Source organism: Salvelinus namaycush, chromosome 32, assembly GCF_016432855.1.
Source record: "Salvelinus namaycush isolate Seneca chromosome 32, SaNama_1.0, whole genome shotgun sequence".
Lineage (NCBI taxonomy): Eukaryota > Metazoa > Chordata > Actinopteri > Salmoniformes > Salmonidae > Salvelinus > Salvelinus namaycush.
In genome coordinates, this window is record NC_052338.1 from 33,323,534 (window position 1) to 33,343,597 (window position 20,064).

At 47.6% G+C, this 20,064-nt stretch overlaps 2 protein-coding genes across 7 annotated transcripts in view; both read left to right on the forward strand.

Annotated features, from left to right (window-relative positions):
• The first annotated feature begins 201 nt into the window (after window positions 1-201).
• LOC120027469 (sodium/potassium-transporting ATPase subunit beta-1-interacting protein 1-like) lies at window positions 202-12,888 on the forward strand. 2 transcript variants are annotated; one of them, XM_038972414.1, is made up of 8 exons: window positions 202-489; window positions 765-1,111; window positions 5,168-5,305; window positions 7,106-7,186; window positions 8,847-9,044; window positions 10,883-10,943; window positions 11,139-11,220; window positions 11,812-12,888. In XM_038972414.1, the coding sequence occupies exons 2-8, from the start codon at window positions 1,058-1,060 to the stop codon at window positions 11,819-11,821; spliced, it is 624 nt and encodes a 207-aa protein (XP_038828342.1). In that variant the 5' UTR covers window positions 202-489; window positions 765-1,057; the 3' UTR covers window positions 11,822-12,888. The 2 variants fall into 2 exon arrangements, with proteins under 2 accessions (XP_038828342.1, XP_038828341.1); XM_038972413.1 differs by having other exon boundaries at window positions 202-466.
• An 879-nt stretch (window positions 12,889-13,767) lies between these two features.
• The window catches only part of LOC120027547 (pumilio homolog 1-like), a 62,211-nt gene continuing 55,914 nt past the window's right edge, over window positions 13,768-20,064 (forward strand). For all 5 annotated transcript variants that reach the window (XM_038972541.1, XM_038972545.1, XM_038972544.1 and 2 more), the window contains exon 1: window positions 13,768-13,878. The gene's annotated coding sequence lies outside the window, so the exon portion shown is untranslated. The remainder of the gene's footprint in view (window positions 13,879-20,064) is intronic.

Sequence of the window (20,064 nt, forward strand, 5' to 3'; positions counted from 1 at the left end):
AACCCCTCGCGCTCCTCTGTTCCATTCTCCATGCGGTCGCGCGCACGCGGTCGTTAGGATTCCGGGGGCCGTGTTCGACTACTTTGAAATTACATTCTTCCTTCCTCCTACGCTCTTCTCCTTGGGGTTATAATTGATTTGACAAAGTTTGAAAGGTAAAATTAATCTAGTGGCATCACTTACTCTCACATATCTAATCATGTAAGATCAGTGATCGCCACAAGGAAGGAAAGAAGGATTTTGATAGTTCAATCTCGAACACGGTCCAGTTCCTCTGAAACGAAGGGGATTTGCGCTGCCGCGTGCTCGCGCCCGCCCCAGCAGGCACCACCGATTGTTGACAAAGACGCCGCGAGACGGAGAAGAGAGCCCGAGCCTTGGTTTTAAGCCACGGGAGGACTACGGTTGAAGACACCGTCCGTTTACGGAGAACGAGGAAGGAGCGCGAGTGTCTTGAAAATCAACCGTGAGTCACAATGATCCGCTTCGGTGTGTGTCAATTTCGTTTAATCAGCCCGGGCAGCTAGCTAGCTAGCTACCTCCATCGGGTCATTTCATTCCTCATCCCCCCTCCCTCCCCGTGTGATCCGTTATCATATGCTGCTCATTTCTACCAGTTAACCCGCGAGACCTGCCCGGTTATAATAGTTTTCCGTCTTTCTTTGTGTCTTGTCTCTGTGTCTGTCTCCCCCCTCCTTTTGCCACCAACCTGAAGGTGTGGCCGGCTCGAGGCGATTCGCTAATACTGTCTTTGCTTTAAACAGTTATCGGACTGGCGCGTGAAGAAGAGTACTACCCCCCGGCTAACCACATGCACCTTTACATACTCACACCGACAGAATGATCACAGTGGGCCGGGATGGGTTGGTGTCGGTGTGATTAACGTCAGTCTCAAGGAGTCTTCCATACCTAGAAGAACCAGGAGGACGGGGTCCAGGCGAGGTCTGGCCGGGCATGGTGTGATCTGAGTCGGGCAGTCAGTCTGGGTCTGACCGGTGACCACCCGTCCGTTCCCCGGAGCCTGCGTGGCCCCAAGCCGCGTCCAGAGCCTTCCAAGATGGGGAAGTGTGACGGGAGAGTTACACTGGTGGCGATATGTTCACTGCAGCTGGTGAGTGTTTGTTGCAGTGAGGTGTGAATGGGAAAAGGTGTGTGACGCTTATCCACAATGACCATATTTTAACACTCTGTCCCTGTTCCCATCCCTCTCCCACTCACTGAATCTTACATGTGTGTCTAAGAGAGAGAGAGAAAGCCTGACAAACGTTTTAACTATTAACAGTGTGTCACATTATTGGCAACCACAGGACAAGTGTGTGGTGATCACTGTATTCTGGGAGACCATGCTTTTAAAGTAACAGCAGGAAAACAAGAGTTATCTTCCTCTCATCTACATCCTGCTCTCTTCCTCTCATCTACATCCTGCTCTCTTCCTCTCATCTACATCCTGTTCTCTTCCCCTCATCTACATCCTGCTCTCTTCCTCTCATCTACATCCTGCTCTCTTCCCCTCATCTACATCCTGCTCTCTTCCCCTCATCTACATCCTGCTCTCTTCCTCTCATCTACATCCTGCTCTCTTCCCCTCATCTACATCCTGCTCTCTTCCCCTCATCTACATCCTGCTCTCTTCCCCTCATCTACATCCTGCTCTCTTCCTCTCATCTACATCCTGCTCTCTTCCTCTCATCTACATCCTGCTCTCTTCCTCTCATCTACATCCTGCTCTCTTCCTCTCATCTACATCCTGCTCTCTTCCTCTTATCTACATCCTGCTCTCTTCCTCTCATCTACATCCTGCTCTCTTCCTCTCATCTACATCCTGCTCTCTTCCTCTCATCTACATCCTGCTCTCTTCCTCTCATCTACATCCTGCTCTCTTTCCCTCATCTACATCCTGCTCTCTTCCTCTCATCTACATCCTGCTCTCTTCCTCTCATCTACATCCTGCTCTCTTCCTCTCATCTACATCCTGCTCTCTGACTCTCATCTACATCCTGCTCTCTGACTCTCATCTACATCCTGCTCTCTGACTCTCATCTACATCCTGCTCTCTGACTCATCTACGTCCCGCTCTCTTTCCCTCATCTACGTCCCGCTCTCTTTCCCTCATCTACGTCCCGCTCTCTTCCCCTTATCTACGTCCCGCTCTCTTCCTCTCATCTACGTCCCGCTCTCTTCCCCTCATCTACATCCCGCTCTCTTCCCCTCATCTACATCCCGCTCTCTTCCCCTCATCTACATCCTGCTCTCTTCCCCTCATCTACATCCTGCTCTCTTCCTCTCATCTATATCCTGCTCTCTTCCCCTCATCTACATCCTGCTCTCTTCCCCTCATCTACATCCTGCTCTCTTTTCCCCTCATCTACATCCTGCTCTCTTTCCCTCATCTACATCCTGCTCTCTTCCCCTCATCTACATCCTGCTCTCTTTCCCTCATCTACATCCTGCTCTCTTCCTCTCATCTACATCCTGTTCTCTTCCCCTCATCTACATCCTGCTCTCTTCCTCTCATCTACATCCTGCTCTCTTCCTCTCATCTACATCCTGTTCTCTTCCCCTCATCTACATCCTGCTCTCTTCCTCTCATCTACATCCTGCTCTCTTCCCCTCATCTACATCCTGCTCTCTTCCCCTCATCTACATCCTGCTCTCTTCCTCTCATCTACATCCTGCTCTCTTCCCCTCATCTACATCCTGCTCTCTTCCCCTCATCTACATCCTGCTCTCTTCCTCTCATCTACATCCTGCTCTCTTCCCCTCATCTACATCCTGCTCTCTTCCTCTCATCTACATCCTGCTCTCTTCCTCTCATCTACATCCTGCTCTCTTCCTCTCATCTACATCCTGCTCTCTTCCTCTCATCTACATCCTGCTCTCTTCCTCTTATCTACATCCTGCTCTCTTCCTCTCATCTACATCCTGCTCTCTTCCTCTCATCTACATCCTGCTCTCTTCCTCTCACCTACATCCTGCTCTCTTCCTCTCATCTACATCCTGCTCTCTTCCTCTCATCTACATCCTGCTCTCTTCCTCTCATCTACATCCTGCTCTCTGACTCTCATCTACATCCTGCTCTCTGACTCTCATCTACATCCTGCTCTCTGACTCTCATCTACATCCTGCTCTCTGACTCTCATCTACATCCTGCTCTCTGACTCTCATCTACGTCCTGCTCTCTGACTCTCATCTACGTCCCGCTCTCTGACTCTCATCTACGTCCCGCTCTCTTTCCCTCATCTACGTCCCGCTCTCTTTCCCTCATCTACGTCCCGCTCTCTTCCCCTCATCTACGTCCCGCTCTCTTCCTCTCATCTACATCCCGCTCTCTTCCCCTCTCATCTACATCCCGCTCTCTTCCCCTCTCATCTACATCCCGCTCTCTTCCCCTCATCTACATCCTGCTCTCTTCCCCTCATCTACATCCTGCTCTCTTCCTCTCATCTATATCCTGCTCTCTTCCCCTCATCTACATCCTGCTCTCTTCCCCTCATCTACATCCTGCTCTCTTCCCCTCATCTACATCCTGCTCTCTTTTCCCCTCATCTACATCCTGCTCTCTTCCCCTCATCTACATCCTGCTCTCTTTCCCTCATCTACATCCTGCTCTCTTCCTCTCATCTACATCCTGCTCTCTTTCCCTCATCTACATCCTGCTCTCTTCCCCTCATCTACATCCTGCTCTCTTCCCCTCATCTACATCCTGCTCTCTTTCCCTCATCTACATCCTGCTCTCTTCCCCTCATCTACATCCTGCTCTCTTCCCCTCATCTACATCCTGCTCTCTTTCCCTCATCTACATCCTGCTCCCTTCCTCTCATCTACATCCTGCTCTCTTCCTCTCATCTACATCCTGCTCTCTTCCTCTCATCTACATCCTGCTCTCTTCCTCTCATCTACATCCTGCTCTCTTCCTCTCATCTACATCCTGCTCTCTTCCCCTCATCTACATCCTGCTCTCTTCCCCTCATCTACATCCTGCTCTCTTCCCCTCATCTACATCCTGCTCTCTTCCCCTCATCTACATCCTGCTCTCTTTCCCTCATCTACATCCTGCTCTCTTTCCCTCATCTACATCCTGCTCTCTTTCCCTCATCTACATCCTGCTCTCTTTCCCTCATCTACATCCTGCTCTCTTTCCCTCATCTACATCCTGCTCTCTTCCCCTCATCTACATCCTGCTCTCTTCCTCTCATCTACATCCTGCTCTCTTCCCCTCATCTACATCCTGCTCTCTTCCCCTCATCTATATCCTGCTCTCTTTCCCTCATCTATATCCTGCTCTCTTTCCCTCATCTACATCCTGCTCTCTTTCCCTCATCTACATCCTGCTCTCTTTCCCTCATCTACATCCTGCTCTCTTCCCCTCATCTACATCCTGCTCTCTTCCCCTCATCTATATCCTGCTCTCTTTCCCTCATCTACATCCTGCTCTCTTTCCCTCATCTATATCCTGCTCTCTTCCCCTCATCTATATCCTGCTCTCTTTCCCTCATCTACATCCTGCTCTCTTTTCCTCTCATCTACATCCTGCTCTCTTTTCCTCTCATCTACATCCTGCTCTCTTCCCCTCATCTACATCCTGCTCCCTTCCCCTCATCTACATCCTGCTCTCTTTCCCTCATCTACATCCTGCTCTCTTTTCCTCTCATCTACATCCTGCTCTCTTTTCCTCTCATCTACATCCTGCTCTCTTCCCCTCATCTACATCCTGCTCCCTTCCCCTCATCTACATCCTACTATTCCACTCTTCCTGCTCTATCTTGTCATCATGCTACTCTTTGTCTCTTTGGTCAAAACCTTTATTTCTGTTTCTTATTTTCTACTTTTCATTTTCAGTGTTTTTATTCATGTGTGTGTGTGGTAGTATGCTGTAGTTGGCGTGTGTTTATTTGATTGTGATATATTGTGTGACAGTGGGTACTTTGGAATACAGCTTATTTTAAGTAGTTTGGGGAGTTTGTGTTGGGGGGTAGTCCCTCCGCTGGTGCTCCTTGCAGTTTCCATGGAAACAACTGCAGCATACTGTGTGTGTGAGACAGTTGTTTCTTTGTGTGTCCCTGTGCATATCCCACAGGGGGAGTGTGAAATTGCAACAATGTAATACCATAACGATCCCCTAGATGTATCTTGTGATATACGTGTTTGTGTGTGTGTGTGTATATAGATGGCAGCGCTCCAGAGACAGGTGTTTGACTTCCTGGGCTACCAGTGGGCTCCTATCCTGGCCAACTTCCTCCACATCATGGCCGTCATACTGGGGATCTTTGGAACCGTGCAGTTCAGATCCCGCTACCTCGTATTGGTGAGACACACACACACACACACACACACACACATATATATATATATATATATATATATATATATATATATATATATATATATATATACACACACACATGTAACAGTATAACTTTAGTCCGTCCCCTCGCCCCGACCCGGGTGCGAACCAGGGACCCTCTGCACACATCAACAAGTCACCCACGAAGCATCGTTACCCATCGCTCCACAAAAGCCGCGGCCCTTGCAGAGCAAGGGGAACCACTACTTCAAGGTCTCAGAGCAAGTGACGTCACCGATTGAAAGGCTATTCGCGCGCACCACCGCTAACTAGCTAGCCATTTCACATCCGTTACACACACACACTAGAGGTCGACCGATTATTGGAGGACCAAATAAAGCCGATACTGATTCATCAGACGATTTTATATATATATTGATATGAAATAATTACAACAATACTGGAAGGAACAATGAACACTTTTTTATTTTAACTTAATACATAAATATAATCAATTTAGTCTCAAATAAATAATGAAATATGTTCAATTTGGTTTAAATAATGCAGAAACACAGTGTTGGAGAAGAAAGTAAAAGTGCAATATGTGCCATGTAAGAAAGCCAACGTTTAAGTTCCTTGCTCAGAACATGAGAACATATGAAAGCTGGTGGTTCCTTTTAACACGAGTCTTCAATATTCCCAGGGAAGAAGTTTTAGGTTGTAGTTATTATAGGAATTATAGGACTACTTCCCTCTATACCATTTGTATTTCATTAACCTTTGACTATTGGATGTTCTTATTGGCACTATAGTATGCCAGCCTAATCTCAGGAGTTGATAGGCTTGAAGTCATAAACAGCGCTGTGCTGCAAGCATTGCTAAGAGCTGCTGTTTGAATGAATGCTTACGAGCCTGCTGCTGCCTACCATCGCTCAGTCAGACAGCTCTATCAAATATCAAATCATAGACTTAATTATAATATAATAAACACACAGAAATACGAGCCTTTTGTCATTAATATGGTCAAATCCGGAAACTATCATTTCGAAAACAAAACGTTTATTCTTTCTGTGAAATACTGAACTGTTCCGTATTTTATCTAACGGGTGGTATCCCTAAGTCTAAATATTTCTGTTACATTGCACAACCTTCAATGTTATGTCATAATTATGTAAAATTCTGGCAAATTAATTACTGTCTTTGTTCAGATGAAATGGTCTTCACACAGTTCGCAACGAGCCAGGCGACCCAAACTGCTGCATATACCCTGACCCTGACACAATTTCCGTAATTAATATTGCCTGCTAACATGAATTTCTTTAAACTTTTTTAAGAAAGGCATTGATGTTTATGGTTAGGTACCTTACTGCGACCATTGTGCTATTTTTCGCGAATGTGCTTTTGTTAAATCATCAAGTTGAAGTAGGCTGTGATTCGATGGTAAATTAGCAGGCACCGCATTGATTATATGCAACGCAGGACAAGCTAGTTAACCTATTAATATCATCAACCAGTTAACTAGTGTGTAGTTAACTAGTGATTATGTGAAGATTGATAGTTTTTTTATAAGATAAGTTTAATGCTAGCTAGGAACTTACCTTTGGCTCCTTGCTGCACTCGCGTAACAGGTGGTCAGCCTGCCACGCATTCTCCTCGTGGATTGCAATGTAATCGGCCATAACCGGCGTCCAAAAAGGCATATTACCGATTGTTATGAAAACTTGAAATCGACCCTAATTAATCGGCCATACCGATTAATCGGTCAACCTCTAATACACACACACACACACCCTAACCCCTCTTTGTCTCTGTGTATATCAGTATGCGGTGTGGTTAGTGCTGTGGGTGGGATGGAACTCCTTCATCATCTGTTTCTACCTTGAGGTGGGACACTTGTCTCAGGTAAGAGATGCGTGTGTGTTTATAACGTGTTTATCAATTATTTGTGTTTATAACGCGTTTCAAATTGTAATTGTCACATGTGCCGAATACTGCAGGTGTAGACCTTACAGTGAAATGTTTACTTAGAAGCCCTTAACCAACAATGCAGTTTTAAGAAGAAGAAAAAGTGTTAAAGTATTTACTAAAATAAACTGGAAATAAATAAATAATAACAATAATTTAAAAAATAATAAAAAGGAGCAACAAAAAAATGACAGTAGCGAGGCTATACAGGGGGTACTGGGTAGCCATTCCATTAGCTGTTCAGGAGTCTTGTGGCTTGGGGGTAGAAGCTCTTCAAGAAGCCTTTTGGACCTAGACTTGGCGCTCCGGTACCGTTTGCTGTAAGGTAGCAGAGAGAACAGTCTATGACTAGGGTGGCTGGAGTCTTTGGGGATTTTTAGGGCCTTCCTCTGACACCGCCTGGTATAGAGGTCCTGGATGGCAGGAAGCTTGGCCTTCTTCTTCTTCTGACTTGCACTAACATCTGTAGTGATTTGCGGTCGGAGGCCGAGCAGTTGCCATACCAGGCGGTGATGCAACCAGTCAGGATGCTCTCGGTGGTGCAGCTGTATAACTTTTTGGGGATCTGGGGACCCATGCCAAATCTTTTCAGTCTCCTGAGGGGGAATAGGTTTTGCCGTGGACTCTTCACGACTGTCTTGGTGTGTTTGGACCATGATAGTTTGTTGGTGATGTGGACACCAAGGAACTTTTAAGCTCTCAACCTGCTCCACCACAGCCCGTCGATGAGAATGGGGGCGTGCTCGGTCCTCCTTTTCCTGTAGTCCACAATCATCTCCTTTGTCTTGATCACGTTGAGTGAGAGGTTGTTATCCTGGCACCACACTGCCAGTTCTCTGACCTCCTCCCTATAGGCTGTGTCATCGTTGTCGGTGATCAGGCCTACCACTGTTGTGTCGTCGGCAAACTTATTGATGGTTTTGGAGTCGTGCCTGGCCAAGCAGTCATGAGTGAACAGGGAGTACAGCGGGGGACTGAGCACACACCCCTGAGGGGCCCCCGTGTTGAGGATCAGCGTGGCAGATGTTGTTACCTACCCTTACCACTTGGGGGCGGCCCGTCAGGAAGTCCAGGATCCAGTTGCAGAGGTCCTTAGTTTAGTGACGAGCACTTCATGGCTACAAACGTGAGTGCTACGGGTCAGTAGTCATTTAGGCAGGTTACCTTGGTGTTCTTGGGCACAGGGACTATGGTGGTCTGCTTGAAACATGTTGGTATTACAAACTCGGTCAGGGACAGGTTGAAAATGTCAGTGAAGTCTCTTGCCAGTTGGTTAGCGCATACTCAGAGTACACGTCCTGGTAATGTTGACCTGTTTTTAAAGGTCTTACTCACATCGGCTACAGAGTGCGGGATCACACAGTCATCTGGAACAACTGATGCACTCGTGCATGCTTCAGTGTTGCTTGCCTTCGAAGCGAGCATAGAAGTTATTTAGCTCGTCTGGTAGGCTCGTGTCACTGGGCAGCTCGCGGATGTGCTTCCCTTTTTGTAGTCTGATTTACAACATGTTTATAATGTGTGTTTATGTATTGTTGTGTTTAACATTTGTGTGTTCATAACATGTTTTTTCTAATTTGTGTGTTTGTGTGTGTAGGACAGGGACTTCCTGATGACGTTTAACACGTCGCTGCATCGGTCCTGGTGGATGGAGCATGGCCCTGGTTGCCTAGTAACGCCGGTGTTGGACTCCCGCATCGCCCCTGACGACCACCATGTCATCACCGTCTCTGGCTGTCTCCTTGACTACCAGTACATTGAGGTGCTGAGTGCTGCGCTACAGGTCCTACTGGCTGTAAGTAACACACACACCAGGGTTTCCCTTAAGAAAATGTGGCGCAGGCCAATTGACCAGCGACGTTTTAAATTACAGGACATTTTGAGAAATTTACCGGACCCATATGGCGTCCATCCAGGATGACAGAAATTACATTCCGATTATGGTAATTTATCTTAACAAAACAATGGCGTGCATCCTTCTTAACGAATTCCGATGCGCACTTTGAAGCTGTTAGAATAACTGTCCACGTTTACTCTTCCTCAGCCAACAAGGCGAGTAACGAACTGCGCGAGAAAGAAGTAGCCTATTTCCAAACAGAGTCTGGGACAGTTGTGGGACGATAGATCCCAAATTCATACATCCAGTACATCAAAATAAGTTTCAAAAAGCACCGAGGCTGATGCAACAGATCAGAATGGTAATACACTTATTTCTTCACATCATAGCTGCGTAGCAATGCACATGGGGCAGTAGGCTACGTCTGGGGCAGTAGGCTACGTCTGGGGCAGTAGGCTACGTCCCGGGGCAGTAGGCTACGTCCCGGGGCAGTAGGCTACGTATGGGGCAGTAGGCTACGTATGGGGCAGTAGGCTACGTATGGGGCAGTAGGCTACGTCTGGGGCAGTAGGCTACGTCTGGGGCAGTAGGCTACGTCTGGGGCAGTAGGCTACGTCTGGGGCAGTAGGCTACGTCTGGATGTCACAGTAGGCTACGTCCTGGGGCAGTAGGCTACGTCCTGGGGCAGTAGGCTACGTCCCGGGGCAGTAGGCTACGTCCCGGGGCAGTAGGCTACGTATGGGGCAGTAGGCTACGTATGGGGCAGTAGGCTACGTCTGGGGCAGTAGGCTACGTCTGGATGTCACAGTAGGCTACGTCTGGGGCAGTAGACTACGTCTGGATGTCACAGTAGGCTACGTCTGGGGCAGTAGACTACGTCTGGGGCAGTAGACTACGTCTGGGGCAGTAGACTACGTCTGGGGCAGTAGGCTACGTCTGGGGCAGTAGGCTACGTCTGGGGCAGTAGGCTACGTCTGGGGCAGTAGCCTACGTCTGGATGTCACAGTAGGCTACGTCTGGGGCAGTAAGCTACGTCTGGATGTCACAGTGGGCTACGTCTGGGGCAGTAGGCTACGTCTGGATGTCACAGTAGGCTACGTCTGGATGTCACAGTAGGCTACGTCTGGATGTCACAGTAGGCTACGTCTGGATGTCACAGTAGGCTACGTCTGGATGTCACAGTAGGCTACGTCTGGATGTCACAGTAGGCTACGTCTGGATGTCACAGTAGGCTACGTCTGGATGTCACAGTAGGCTACGTCTGGATGTCACAGTAGGCTACGTCTGGATGTCACAGTAGGCTACGTCTGGGGCAGTAGGCTACGTCCGGGGCAGTAGGCGACGCCCGGGGCAGTAGGCGACGTCCGGATGTCACAGTAGGCTACGTCTGGGGCAATAGGCTACGTCCGGATGTCACAGTAGGCTACGTCTAGGGCAGTAGGCTACATCTGGGGCAGTAGGCTACGTCTGGGGCAGTAGGCTACGTCTGGATGTCACAGTAGGATACGTCTGGGGCAGTAGGCTACGTCCGAATGTCAAAAGCACACTGCACACGGGGCAGTAGGCTACGTCCGAATGTCAAAAGCACACTGCACATGCGAGCGGGTTTCATGTGGCTGTCCGGTGCCAATGTTATTTATCAGCTTTTCAGATCTTTTCTTTTTATTGGCCTGAAGCTGGCTATTATCGACTAATGGAAACCCTGACACACACGCATGCATACATACATACATACATACACACACACGTACACACACAACATGATACTAACCTTAACCTCTTTGTCTCTCCCTTAGCTCTTTGGCTTTGTGTATGCCTGCTATGTGAGCAAAGTCTTCCAGGATGACGAGGATAGCTGTGAGTGTTGCGTCTGTCTGAGTGATCCATTTATTTCTTTGTTCTATCTCAGTGGTCTGTCTGAGTGTTCTATCTCAGTGTTCTGTTTGTCTGGGTGTTCTGTCTAGGTGTTCCGTCTGTCTAGGTGTTCCGTCTGTCTGGGTGTTCCGTCTGTCTGGGTGTTCCGTCTGCCTCTGATCTCTTTCTCTCTCTCAGTTGATTTCATTGGTGGCTTTGAATCCTATGGTTACCAGCCTCCTCAGAAGACCTCACACCTCCAACTGCAGCCCCTCTACACGTAGGTAACCTCTAACGTTTCAACCTTAACCTCACGGTGACCCCTTACCCGAGTCCTTCCATTCCGCAGCGGTTCAGAACACTTAGTGCACATATTATGACATTTTGTGACGTTTTTGTTCTAATTGGTCTTCAGCAAAGGTTTTTTCGGCTGTTCGTGCACACAAGCCGAAGTCTACGCCCCTTTGTCGTGATTGGTCAACAGTAGGGATTCTTAAATAAAGTGTGTGTTGTCATTCAACAAATGACATTGTTTTCATGCATGTTTTTACCTTGAGAAATACTGCACCAAACATCTTAGTTAGATGTAAAATTGCGCAACTAAGATATCAACAAAAACGTAAAAATTTATGACAGATTTATTGAGTTAGATTAATTCATACTATTTTGAGGAAGTGTGTACTGGCTACGGCGTCTCAAGATGGACAAACGTTTTTCAAGCGAAGGTCTTTTAAGGGAGTATGCGAGAACTCGTTTAGCCGAGTTCGGAGGAAGGCTTTAACAAAATATATATTATTTATTGTGTGACCTACTTTCTAATTGAACTGTATGATATCTCTGTCTCTCTCTCATCTCTGTCTCTCTCTCTCAGGGCCGGGTAGGGGAAGGGGGCGCCCCCATCAGACCACACCTCAGCGGTGAAGCTGAGTCGCCTTGGGAACAGAGCACTCACTCTCCGTGTCACAGTACAACTGAAAGATGGACTCACCTGTGTGTGTTTGTGAGACCGTGTATGTGTGTGGTAATCGAGGGTAAACTGACTGATACCCCTGAGGTGAATGTACAGAGGACAGGGTGGAACCAGCCATTCTATGGGGAGGGGGGGGGGACACTGGGCGTGGTCACTTGTTAATGGACACGGAGGATATTGAGAGGACACTGCACCTGCCGGCTCTTTGCACTCCTAGGACCCTGTGTGTGTGTGTAGTTCTAAAGGACTAGCTGAATGACCTCTGAACTATTGTGGGAGGGGCCTCCAAAATCACATGGGGCACAGCTCTTCATGTGGTCATTTTAGAATGTGAGGTCATAATAGAACAATCGTATCCCTAATCTTGTCCCTAATTCTGTTGTGACAGGGTGACCCTGTGTACTCACAATCACAGCAAAAAAGCAGAAGCGGTTTTGTCGCGATTGTGTGTACACTGGGTTAAGTGATCTGTTATGGACCAATTTTAAGGATTGGGCTTTAGTGTCTCTGGGGAAAGATGTGGGGATTCTGTGCATGTAAATATCCGGCTGATTGGTTGTTTTGTTTTTGGGGGTGGGGAGGGGGTTGCGTAGCCACGCCCCATTACGTTTCGTCTCACCTTTTTCACGACCAAGAATCATCCTTGATGACTTTAGAAATGCTTCCTCCCTCCTCCTTACACCTTACTACCCTTTCTTCTGTTATTCTCCCTCCCTCTACACTTCATTCACTCCTTCCTTTCTTCTGTAACGAAATCACTGGTCTGACCTGATGATATTAATGTAAGGAATAAAACAACACTGATTTATTTCACCACCATACAATAGGTCATTGTGCATTTCCAGGTCAGAAATGTCTGGCGGAGGACAGAGGTGGAAGACTGTATTTCTGAAGTGGTTTCCTGGGTAAGACAGACTGGTGTGTTAGGAGACATTGGGAAGGGGGTTGGTGAAATAAATAAACTGTTTCTAAATTAAATCAGTCCTATGTTTTCTGCACACACACCTTTAGACAAATTGATGTAAGTACGAATTTAGCCTTGCAGTGCAGACCGTGCTGCATATGGTCATTTCTAGTGATACACTAGATTACATTTTTTGTAACAGGCTAGGCTCTACTTTTGAAGTAATTTAGCAGACGTTCTTATCCAGAGTAACTTACAGGACCAATTTGGGTTAAGTGCCTTGCTCAATGGCATATCGACAGATTTTTTTTTCACCTAGTCGGTTCGGGGATTCGCACTAGCGACCTTTTCAGTTGGTGGCCCAATGCTCTTTACTATGACCCAACCCCTCTTAACTGTCCGGTTACCTGCCGCTACCGCCCTTTTCACACTGGCTGTTAGTTGGTTCACAATGCACTGGTCTAGTAGAGCAGTGGTTCCTAAATTTTTTTTGGGGTTACTGTACCACCAAATGAATTTTCCTCTGCCCGGAGTACCCCTTAAGTACCCTCTCGTGTGTGTTTTATCATCCAGATCCAGCCTCATGAACACCCTCTGTGTGCTCAGTAGTCAGCATGTTGCCATGGCTGCGGCTGGACTCCATTACCATAATTCTCTGAACATTCTGCACAGACCTTCATAGATAGCATTCTGTCCATACCTAATAACGGGTATCTGGGACTGGGAATAATGAACTGTCCACACACTCCCCTAACCAGTGTTAGAGACACCACTATAATCTTTATTGTGAATGTATTTGAGATTATTAGTATATTTTTGCCCAATGTGAGAGAACAGCGTATGTCAACAGAGCCACACATATGTATAACAAAGGGACTGGTGAGAGACCCTCCCCTCCCAGTTGGCGCAATGAACCGCACTCTCTCTGCTCTCATCCGTTCCCATGATGCAGCGCGTCTGCCTGTCTCTGCTCCCCTCCGAGCCGCCGTGTTGTCGGAGTGAAAGCCTGGAAATCTGGATAGAGAACCGGGGCTGAAATCTTCGACCATCCGCCCTCTCCGCCTGTAAGTAGCCCTCACCCGGGGGCACAGTGTGCTTCTAGCCGCCTCAAACCACACATCGCCCGATGTATTACCTTTACCGGGCCGTAACGATAGTTTTGTGGGTTATTTTAACAGCTGTGTTGCTTCCTCCCTCCCCTGCCGCCTCCGGTTGTTGCCGTCTTCCGCTCTAGCCAGACAACTAGGGCCTTTGTTAGCTAGCTAGCTTACACCCGCGTCACGGAGACCTGTAGAGCCCGAGTACACGGAAGACGTGCTAGTAATGGGTGTGTAATGTGTTACTGGTAGAGGGGGTGTCGGGGGCGAGTTGATCTGGTCGCTGGCTTGGAGGTCTGGTATTGTTTGTTGTTAGACTTTGGTAGTTAGCTACTGGAACCAGTTCCGTGGTTGGCATCAATACATGCCACTTAAGCTAGCTAGCGAACACTCCAGTACATGGATAATGTAATTACCTAGTTATATGTCAACCAGACAAACACACATTTACTTACGTCCATGTTCATGTCTAATTGGCCTCGATTTGTTTAGCTAGTTGGATGGTGTGAGTTGTGCCTCGGCGACTGACTGTTATCCAGCTGACACACAAAGCTACGTTCCGTTTTTATTGTTCTGGCCCAGGTGGACAGGACAGTAGTTCGCGGTGATAATCGATCCACGGTATTAAATCATTATTAACCCAGTTATAGGCAACAATGCTATTTCCGGCTGGCGAACGTTACTGATGTCCGGGTGTTATCAAATAGGTTACGTTACCTAGTTATGATGGCATACACCGCCGAGAAACTAATCGCTGTTTGTTTTCTGCTTGCATTGAATAACATATTTTCAGACCCAAATACACCGGAAGTATTTGTTTGTTTTGCTTGTAAGTGGTTGTCTGGATGGCAGGAGCTAGCTGGCTAACTAACATTGTAAATTGTCCGGCGGCGATTTTTATGAATTGTTCAGCAGTCTAATGACTTGGGTGTAGAAGCTGTTGAGGAGCCTTTTGGTCCAAATCTTTTCAGTCTCCTGAGGGGGAAAAGGTTTTGTCGTGCCCTCTTCACGTCTGTCTTGGTATGTTTGGACCATGATAGATCGTTGGTGATGTGGACACCAAGGAACTTGAAACTCTTGACCCGCTCCTCTACAGCCCCGTCGGTGTTAATGGGGCCCTGTTTGGCCCTTTCCACGACCAACTCCTTTGTCTTGCTCACATTGAGGGAGAGGTTGCTGTCCTGGCACCACACTGCCAGTTCTCTGACCTCCATATAAGCCGTCTCATCGTTGCCGGTGATCAGACCTACCACTGTTGTGTCATCAGCAAACTTAATGATGGTGTTGGAGTTGTGTATGGCCACGCAGTCGTGGGTGAACAGGGAATACAGGAGGGGACTAAGTACACACCCCTGAGGGGCCCCAGTGTTAAGGATCAGCGTGGCGGACGTGTTGTTGCCTACCCTCACCACCTGGGGGCGGCCCGTCAGGAAGTCCAGGATTCAGTTTCAGAGGGAGGTGTTTAGTCCCAGAGTCCTTAGCTTAGTGATGAGCTTTGTGTGTACTATGGTGTTGAACGCTGAGGTGTAGTCGATGAACAGCATTCTCACGTAGGTTTTCCTTTTGTCCAGGTGAGAAAGGGCGGTGTGGAGTGCGATTGAGATTGCGTCATCTGTGGATCTGTTGGGGCGGTATGCAAATTAGAGTGGGTCTAGGGTGTCCGGGAGGATGCTGTTGATGTGATCCATGACCAGCCTTTCAAAGCACTTCATGGCTACCGACGTGAGTGCCACGGGTTGGTACTTATTTAGGCAGGTTACCTTCATTTCCTTGGGCACAGGGACTATGGTGGTTTGCTTGAAACATGTAGGTGTTACAGACTTGGGCAGGGAGAGGTTGAAAATGTCACTAAAGACACTTGACAGTTGTTCTGCGCGTTCTTATAAGCGGAATTTCTTATAAGCGTCCAGATTAGTCTTCGGCTCCTTGAAAGCGGCAGCTCTAGCCTTTAGCTCAATGCGGATGTTTCCTGTAATCCATGGCTTCTGTTTGGGATAAGTACGTACAGTCACTGTGGGGACGATGTCATAAATGCACTTATTGATGAAGCCGATGACTGAGGTGGTATACTCCTCAATGCCATCAAAATTTGATTTGATTTGGATGAATCCCGGAACATATTCCAGTCTGTTCTAGCAAACCAGTCCTGTAGTGTAGCATCCGCGTCATCTGACCACTTCCGTATTGAGCGAGTCACTGGTACTTCCTGCTTTAATATTTGCTTGTCAGCAGGAATCAGAAGGATAGAATTATGGTCAGATGGAGGGCGGGGGAGAGCTATGTATGCATCTCTGTGTGTGGAGTAAATGTAGTCTAGGATTTTTCCCCCCCTGGTTGCACTGGTGACATGCTGGTAAAAAAAAATGGTAAAACTGATTTAAGTTTGCCTGCATTAAAGTCCCCGGCCACTAGGAGCGCCTCTTCTGGGTGAGCATTTTCTTCTTTTCTTATGGCCTTATAGAGTTGGTTGAGTGCGGTCTTAGTGCCAACATCGTTCAGTGGTGGTAAATAGACGGCTACGAATAATATGAGAACTCTCTTGGTAGATAGTGTGGTCGACAGCTTATCATAAGGTACTCTACATCAGGCGAGAAATATCTCGAGACTTCTTTAATATTAGACATCGCGCACCAGCTGTTATTGACAAATAGACACACACCCCCACCCTTTGTCTTACCAGAGGTAGCGTCTCTGTTCTGCCAGTGCATGGAAAATCCCGCCAGCTCTATATTGTCCGTGTCTTCGTTCAGCCACATCTCGGTGAAACATAAGATGTTACAGTTTTTAATGTCCCGTTGGTAGGATAATCTTAATAGTTGGTCATCAGTTTTATTTTCCAACGATTGCACGTTAGCAAGGAGAATGGATGGCATTGGGAGATTACTCGCTCGCCTCCAGATTCTCAGAAGGATCCCCGATCTGCGTCCTCTTTTCCGGTGTCTTTTCTTCATGCAAAAGGCGTGGATCTGGGCCTGTTCCAGTGAAAGCAGGATATCCTTCTCGTCGGACTCAATAAAGGAAGAAGTTTCTTCCAGTCCGCGGTGAGTAATCACTTCTCTGGTGTCCAGAAGTTGTTTTCGGTCATAAGAGACGTTAGCAGCAACATTATGTACACAATAAGTTAAAAATAATAAGTTTACACAAAATGCAAAAAAAACAAAACAATAAATTGCACAATTGTTTGGGAGAATGTGAAACATCAGCCATGTTGTTCGTGGCGATTTTTTCATTATAACTGTCAGAGACTGTGTTTCTGTCTAAACTGTAATGTAGGCCTACCTATTACATATGGTGAACTAAACCAAACCAAAAGGCTTTAACTTCCACCTGAGTTCTGTTTCCTACCTACATGACCTAGCTACCTTCAGACCATCTGTTACTAGTGCAAGGTAATAGACTAGTGGTAGGCTGGGTGACATGGCCAAAATATCATATCACAATATATTTCTTATTTGTTCGGTATTTTATGTTTCTAAATAATACATGTTTTATGAGGCTACTGCATGAGCATAGAATGACAACAAATTAATTAATAGTGGCTCTAATGGGCTTTCTGTATTCTGATTTTGTTTTATATTCAACCAAACTTGGACAAAACTGACAGTGAAGTAGACCAACTTTTAATTTATATATCTCCCCAAATGTATATATTTTTTTCTGAGAAAAGGAATCAGGTTTTAGTTCCATTTCACACTGTCAGTTAAATCGAACATGGAACCCCCCCCCCCCCCCCCCCCCCCACACCACGCGAGTCAGTATAATGTAGATGGAATTTGACCTCTTCTTTCCTCTGGGGCTAGGCTGTGTGGGTGTGTTTGTGACACTGCGTGGGTGTGATTCACAACATGCTGTGTGTGAAGATAAAGGGACCCCCCCTTTAATATGTAATTTGGTCAGATGTTTTCATAACTCAAATGTGGCCTAACGTCATTAGAATAAATATTCAGGCCTCAACCACAAATGAATCGGAACGATTGGCACGGTATAATTAGAAGGAATTAGGTGGTGATGTTTCCTATTCATTTGGGACAGAGGACAGTGTTGTAAACTGTAAATTTAGCTCCAGTACTCCAGACATTAAACCACTTAGAATATGTTATTTTTTGAATTTTTTATTTGGAAGTTGACTGACTCCACTAGCTGGTGGATCAAAATGTTGATTGCATTCCCTGCAGGTGTGAGTGTGAATCCTTTCTAGATTGTGTTTAAAAGGAGTGTAGCTTGAGTTATGTGTGTGTTGAAGCAGTGTAACTAGAGCCGGACCGATATTATCGGCCGGTACAAGACTTTCACGGATTAATTTGTATCGCCGTATAAGTGGGGGACAGTCTTTACATGGCTGTCAGACTATCTTCCTCTGGCGCGCTACAAACTGGACACTTATCACCCAACACATCTACGCTAGTTGGTGAGGAGAGTGAAATTCTGTGAACTAACTGTTACTGCTTCTACGGTGAGTAGATACAAGCTTGCCAGCTCAATAAAGAGCTAAAAATGTTCACTGGTCATATACTGTTAGGTAAAGTGTCATGGTAGGGTGTTGGGTGTCCTGAGGTGAAGTGTCGTGGTAGGGTGTCCTGAGGTGAAGTGTCGTGGTAGGGTGTCCTGAGGTGAAGTGTCGTGGTAGGGTGTCCTGAGGTGAAGTGCCATGGTTGGGTGTCCTGAGGTGAAGTGCCATGGTTGGGTGTCCTGAGGTGAAGTGCCATGGTTGGGTGTCCTGAGGTGAAGTGCCATGGTTGGGTGTCCTGAGGTGAAGTGCCATGGTTGGGTGTCCTGAGGTGAAGTGCCATGGTTGGGTGTCCTGAGGTGAAGTGCCATGGTTGGGTGTCCTGAGGTGAAGTGCCATGGTTGGGTGTCCTGAGGTGAAGTGCCATGGTTGGGTGTCCTGAGGTGAAGTGCCATGGTTGGGTGTCCTGAGGTGAAGTGCCATGGTTGGGTGTCCTGAGGTGAAGTGCCATGGTTGGGTGTCCTGAGGTGAAGTGCCATGGTTGGGTGTCCTGAGGTGAAGTGCCATGGTTGGGTGTCCTGAGGTGAAGTGCCATGGTTGGGTGTCCTGAGGTGAAGTGCCATGGTTGGGTGTCCTGAGGTGAAGTGCCATGGTTGGGTGTCCTGAGGTGAAGTGCCATGGTTGGGTGTCCTGAGGTGAAGTGCCATGGTTGGGTGTCCTGAGGTGAAGTGCCATGGTTGGGTGTCCTGAGGTGAAGTGCCATGGTTGGGTGTCCTGAGGTGAAGTGCCATGGTTGGGTGTCCTGAGGTGAAGTGCCATGGTTGGGTGTCCTGAGGTGAAGTGCCATGGTTGGGTGTCCTGAGGTGAAGTGCCATGGTTGGGTGTCCTGAGGTGAAGTGCCATGGTTGGGTGTCCTGAGGTGAAGTGCCATGGTTGGGTGTCCTGAGGTGAAGTGCCATGGTTGGGTGTCCCGAGGGGAAGTGCCATGGTTGGGTGTCCCGAGGGGAAGTGCCATGGTTGGGTGTCCCGAGGGGAAGTGTCATGGTTGGGTGTCCCGAGGGGAAGTGTCATGGTTGGGTGTCCCGAGGTCAAGTGTCATGGTAGGGTGTCCCGAGGTCAAGTGTCATGGTAGGGTGTCCCGAGGTCAAGTGTCATGGTTGGGTGTCCCGAGGTGAAGTGCCATGGTTGGGTGTCCCGAGGTGAAGTGCCATGGTTGGGTGTCCCGAGGGGAAGTGCCATGGTAGGGTGTCCCGAGGGGAAGTGCCATGGTAGGGTGTCCCGAGGGGAAGTGCCATGGTAGGGTGTCCCGAGGGGAAGTGCCATGGTAGGGTGTCCCGAGGTGAAGTGTCATGGTTGGGTGTCCCGAGGTGAAGTGTCATGGTTGGGTGTAAATGTAAACCAAGTGCCGTGCTAAGAACATTCAACGTCATGGCAACGTTAACGTTACAGCCCCTTAGTGAAGCCCTCTAAATCTGGCGTGTTATAATTAAGCAATAAGGCCCGCGGAGGTGTGGTATATGTCCAATATACCATGGCTAAGGGCTGTTCTTAAGCACGACGCAACGCAGAGTGCCTGGACACAGCCCTTAGCCATGGTATATTGTCCATATACCACAAACCCCTGAGGTGCCTTATTGCTATTATAAACTGGTTACCAATGTAATTAGAGTAGTAAAAATAAATGTTTTGACATACCTGTGGTATAC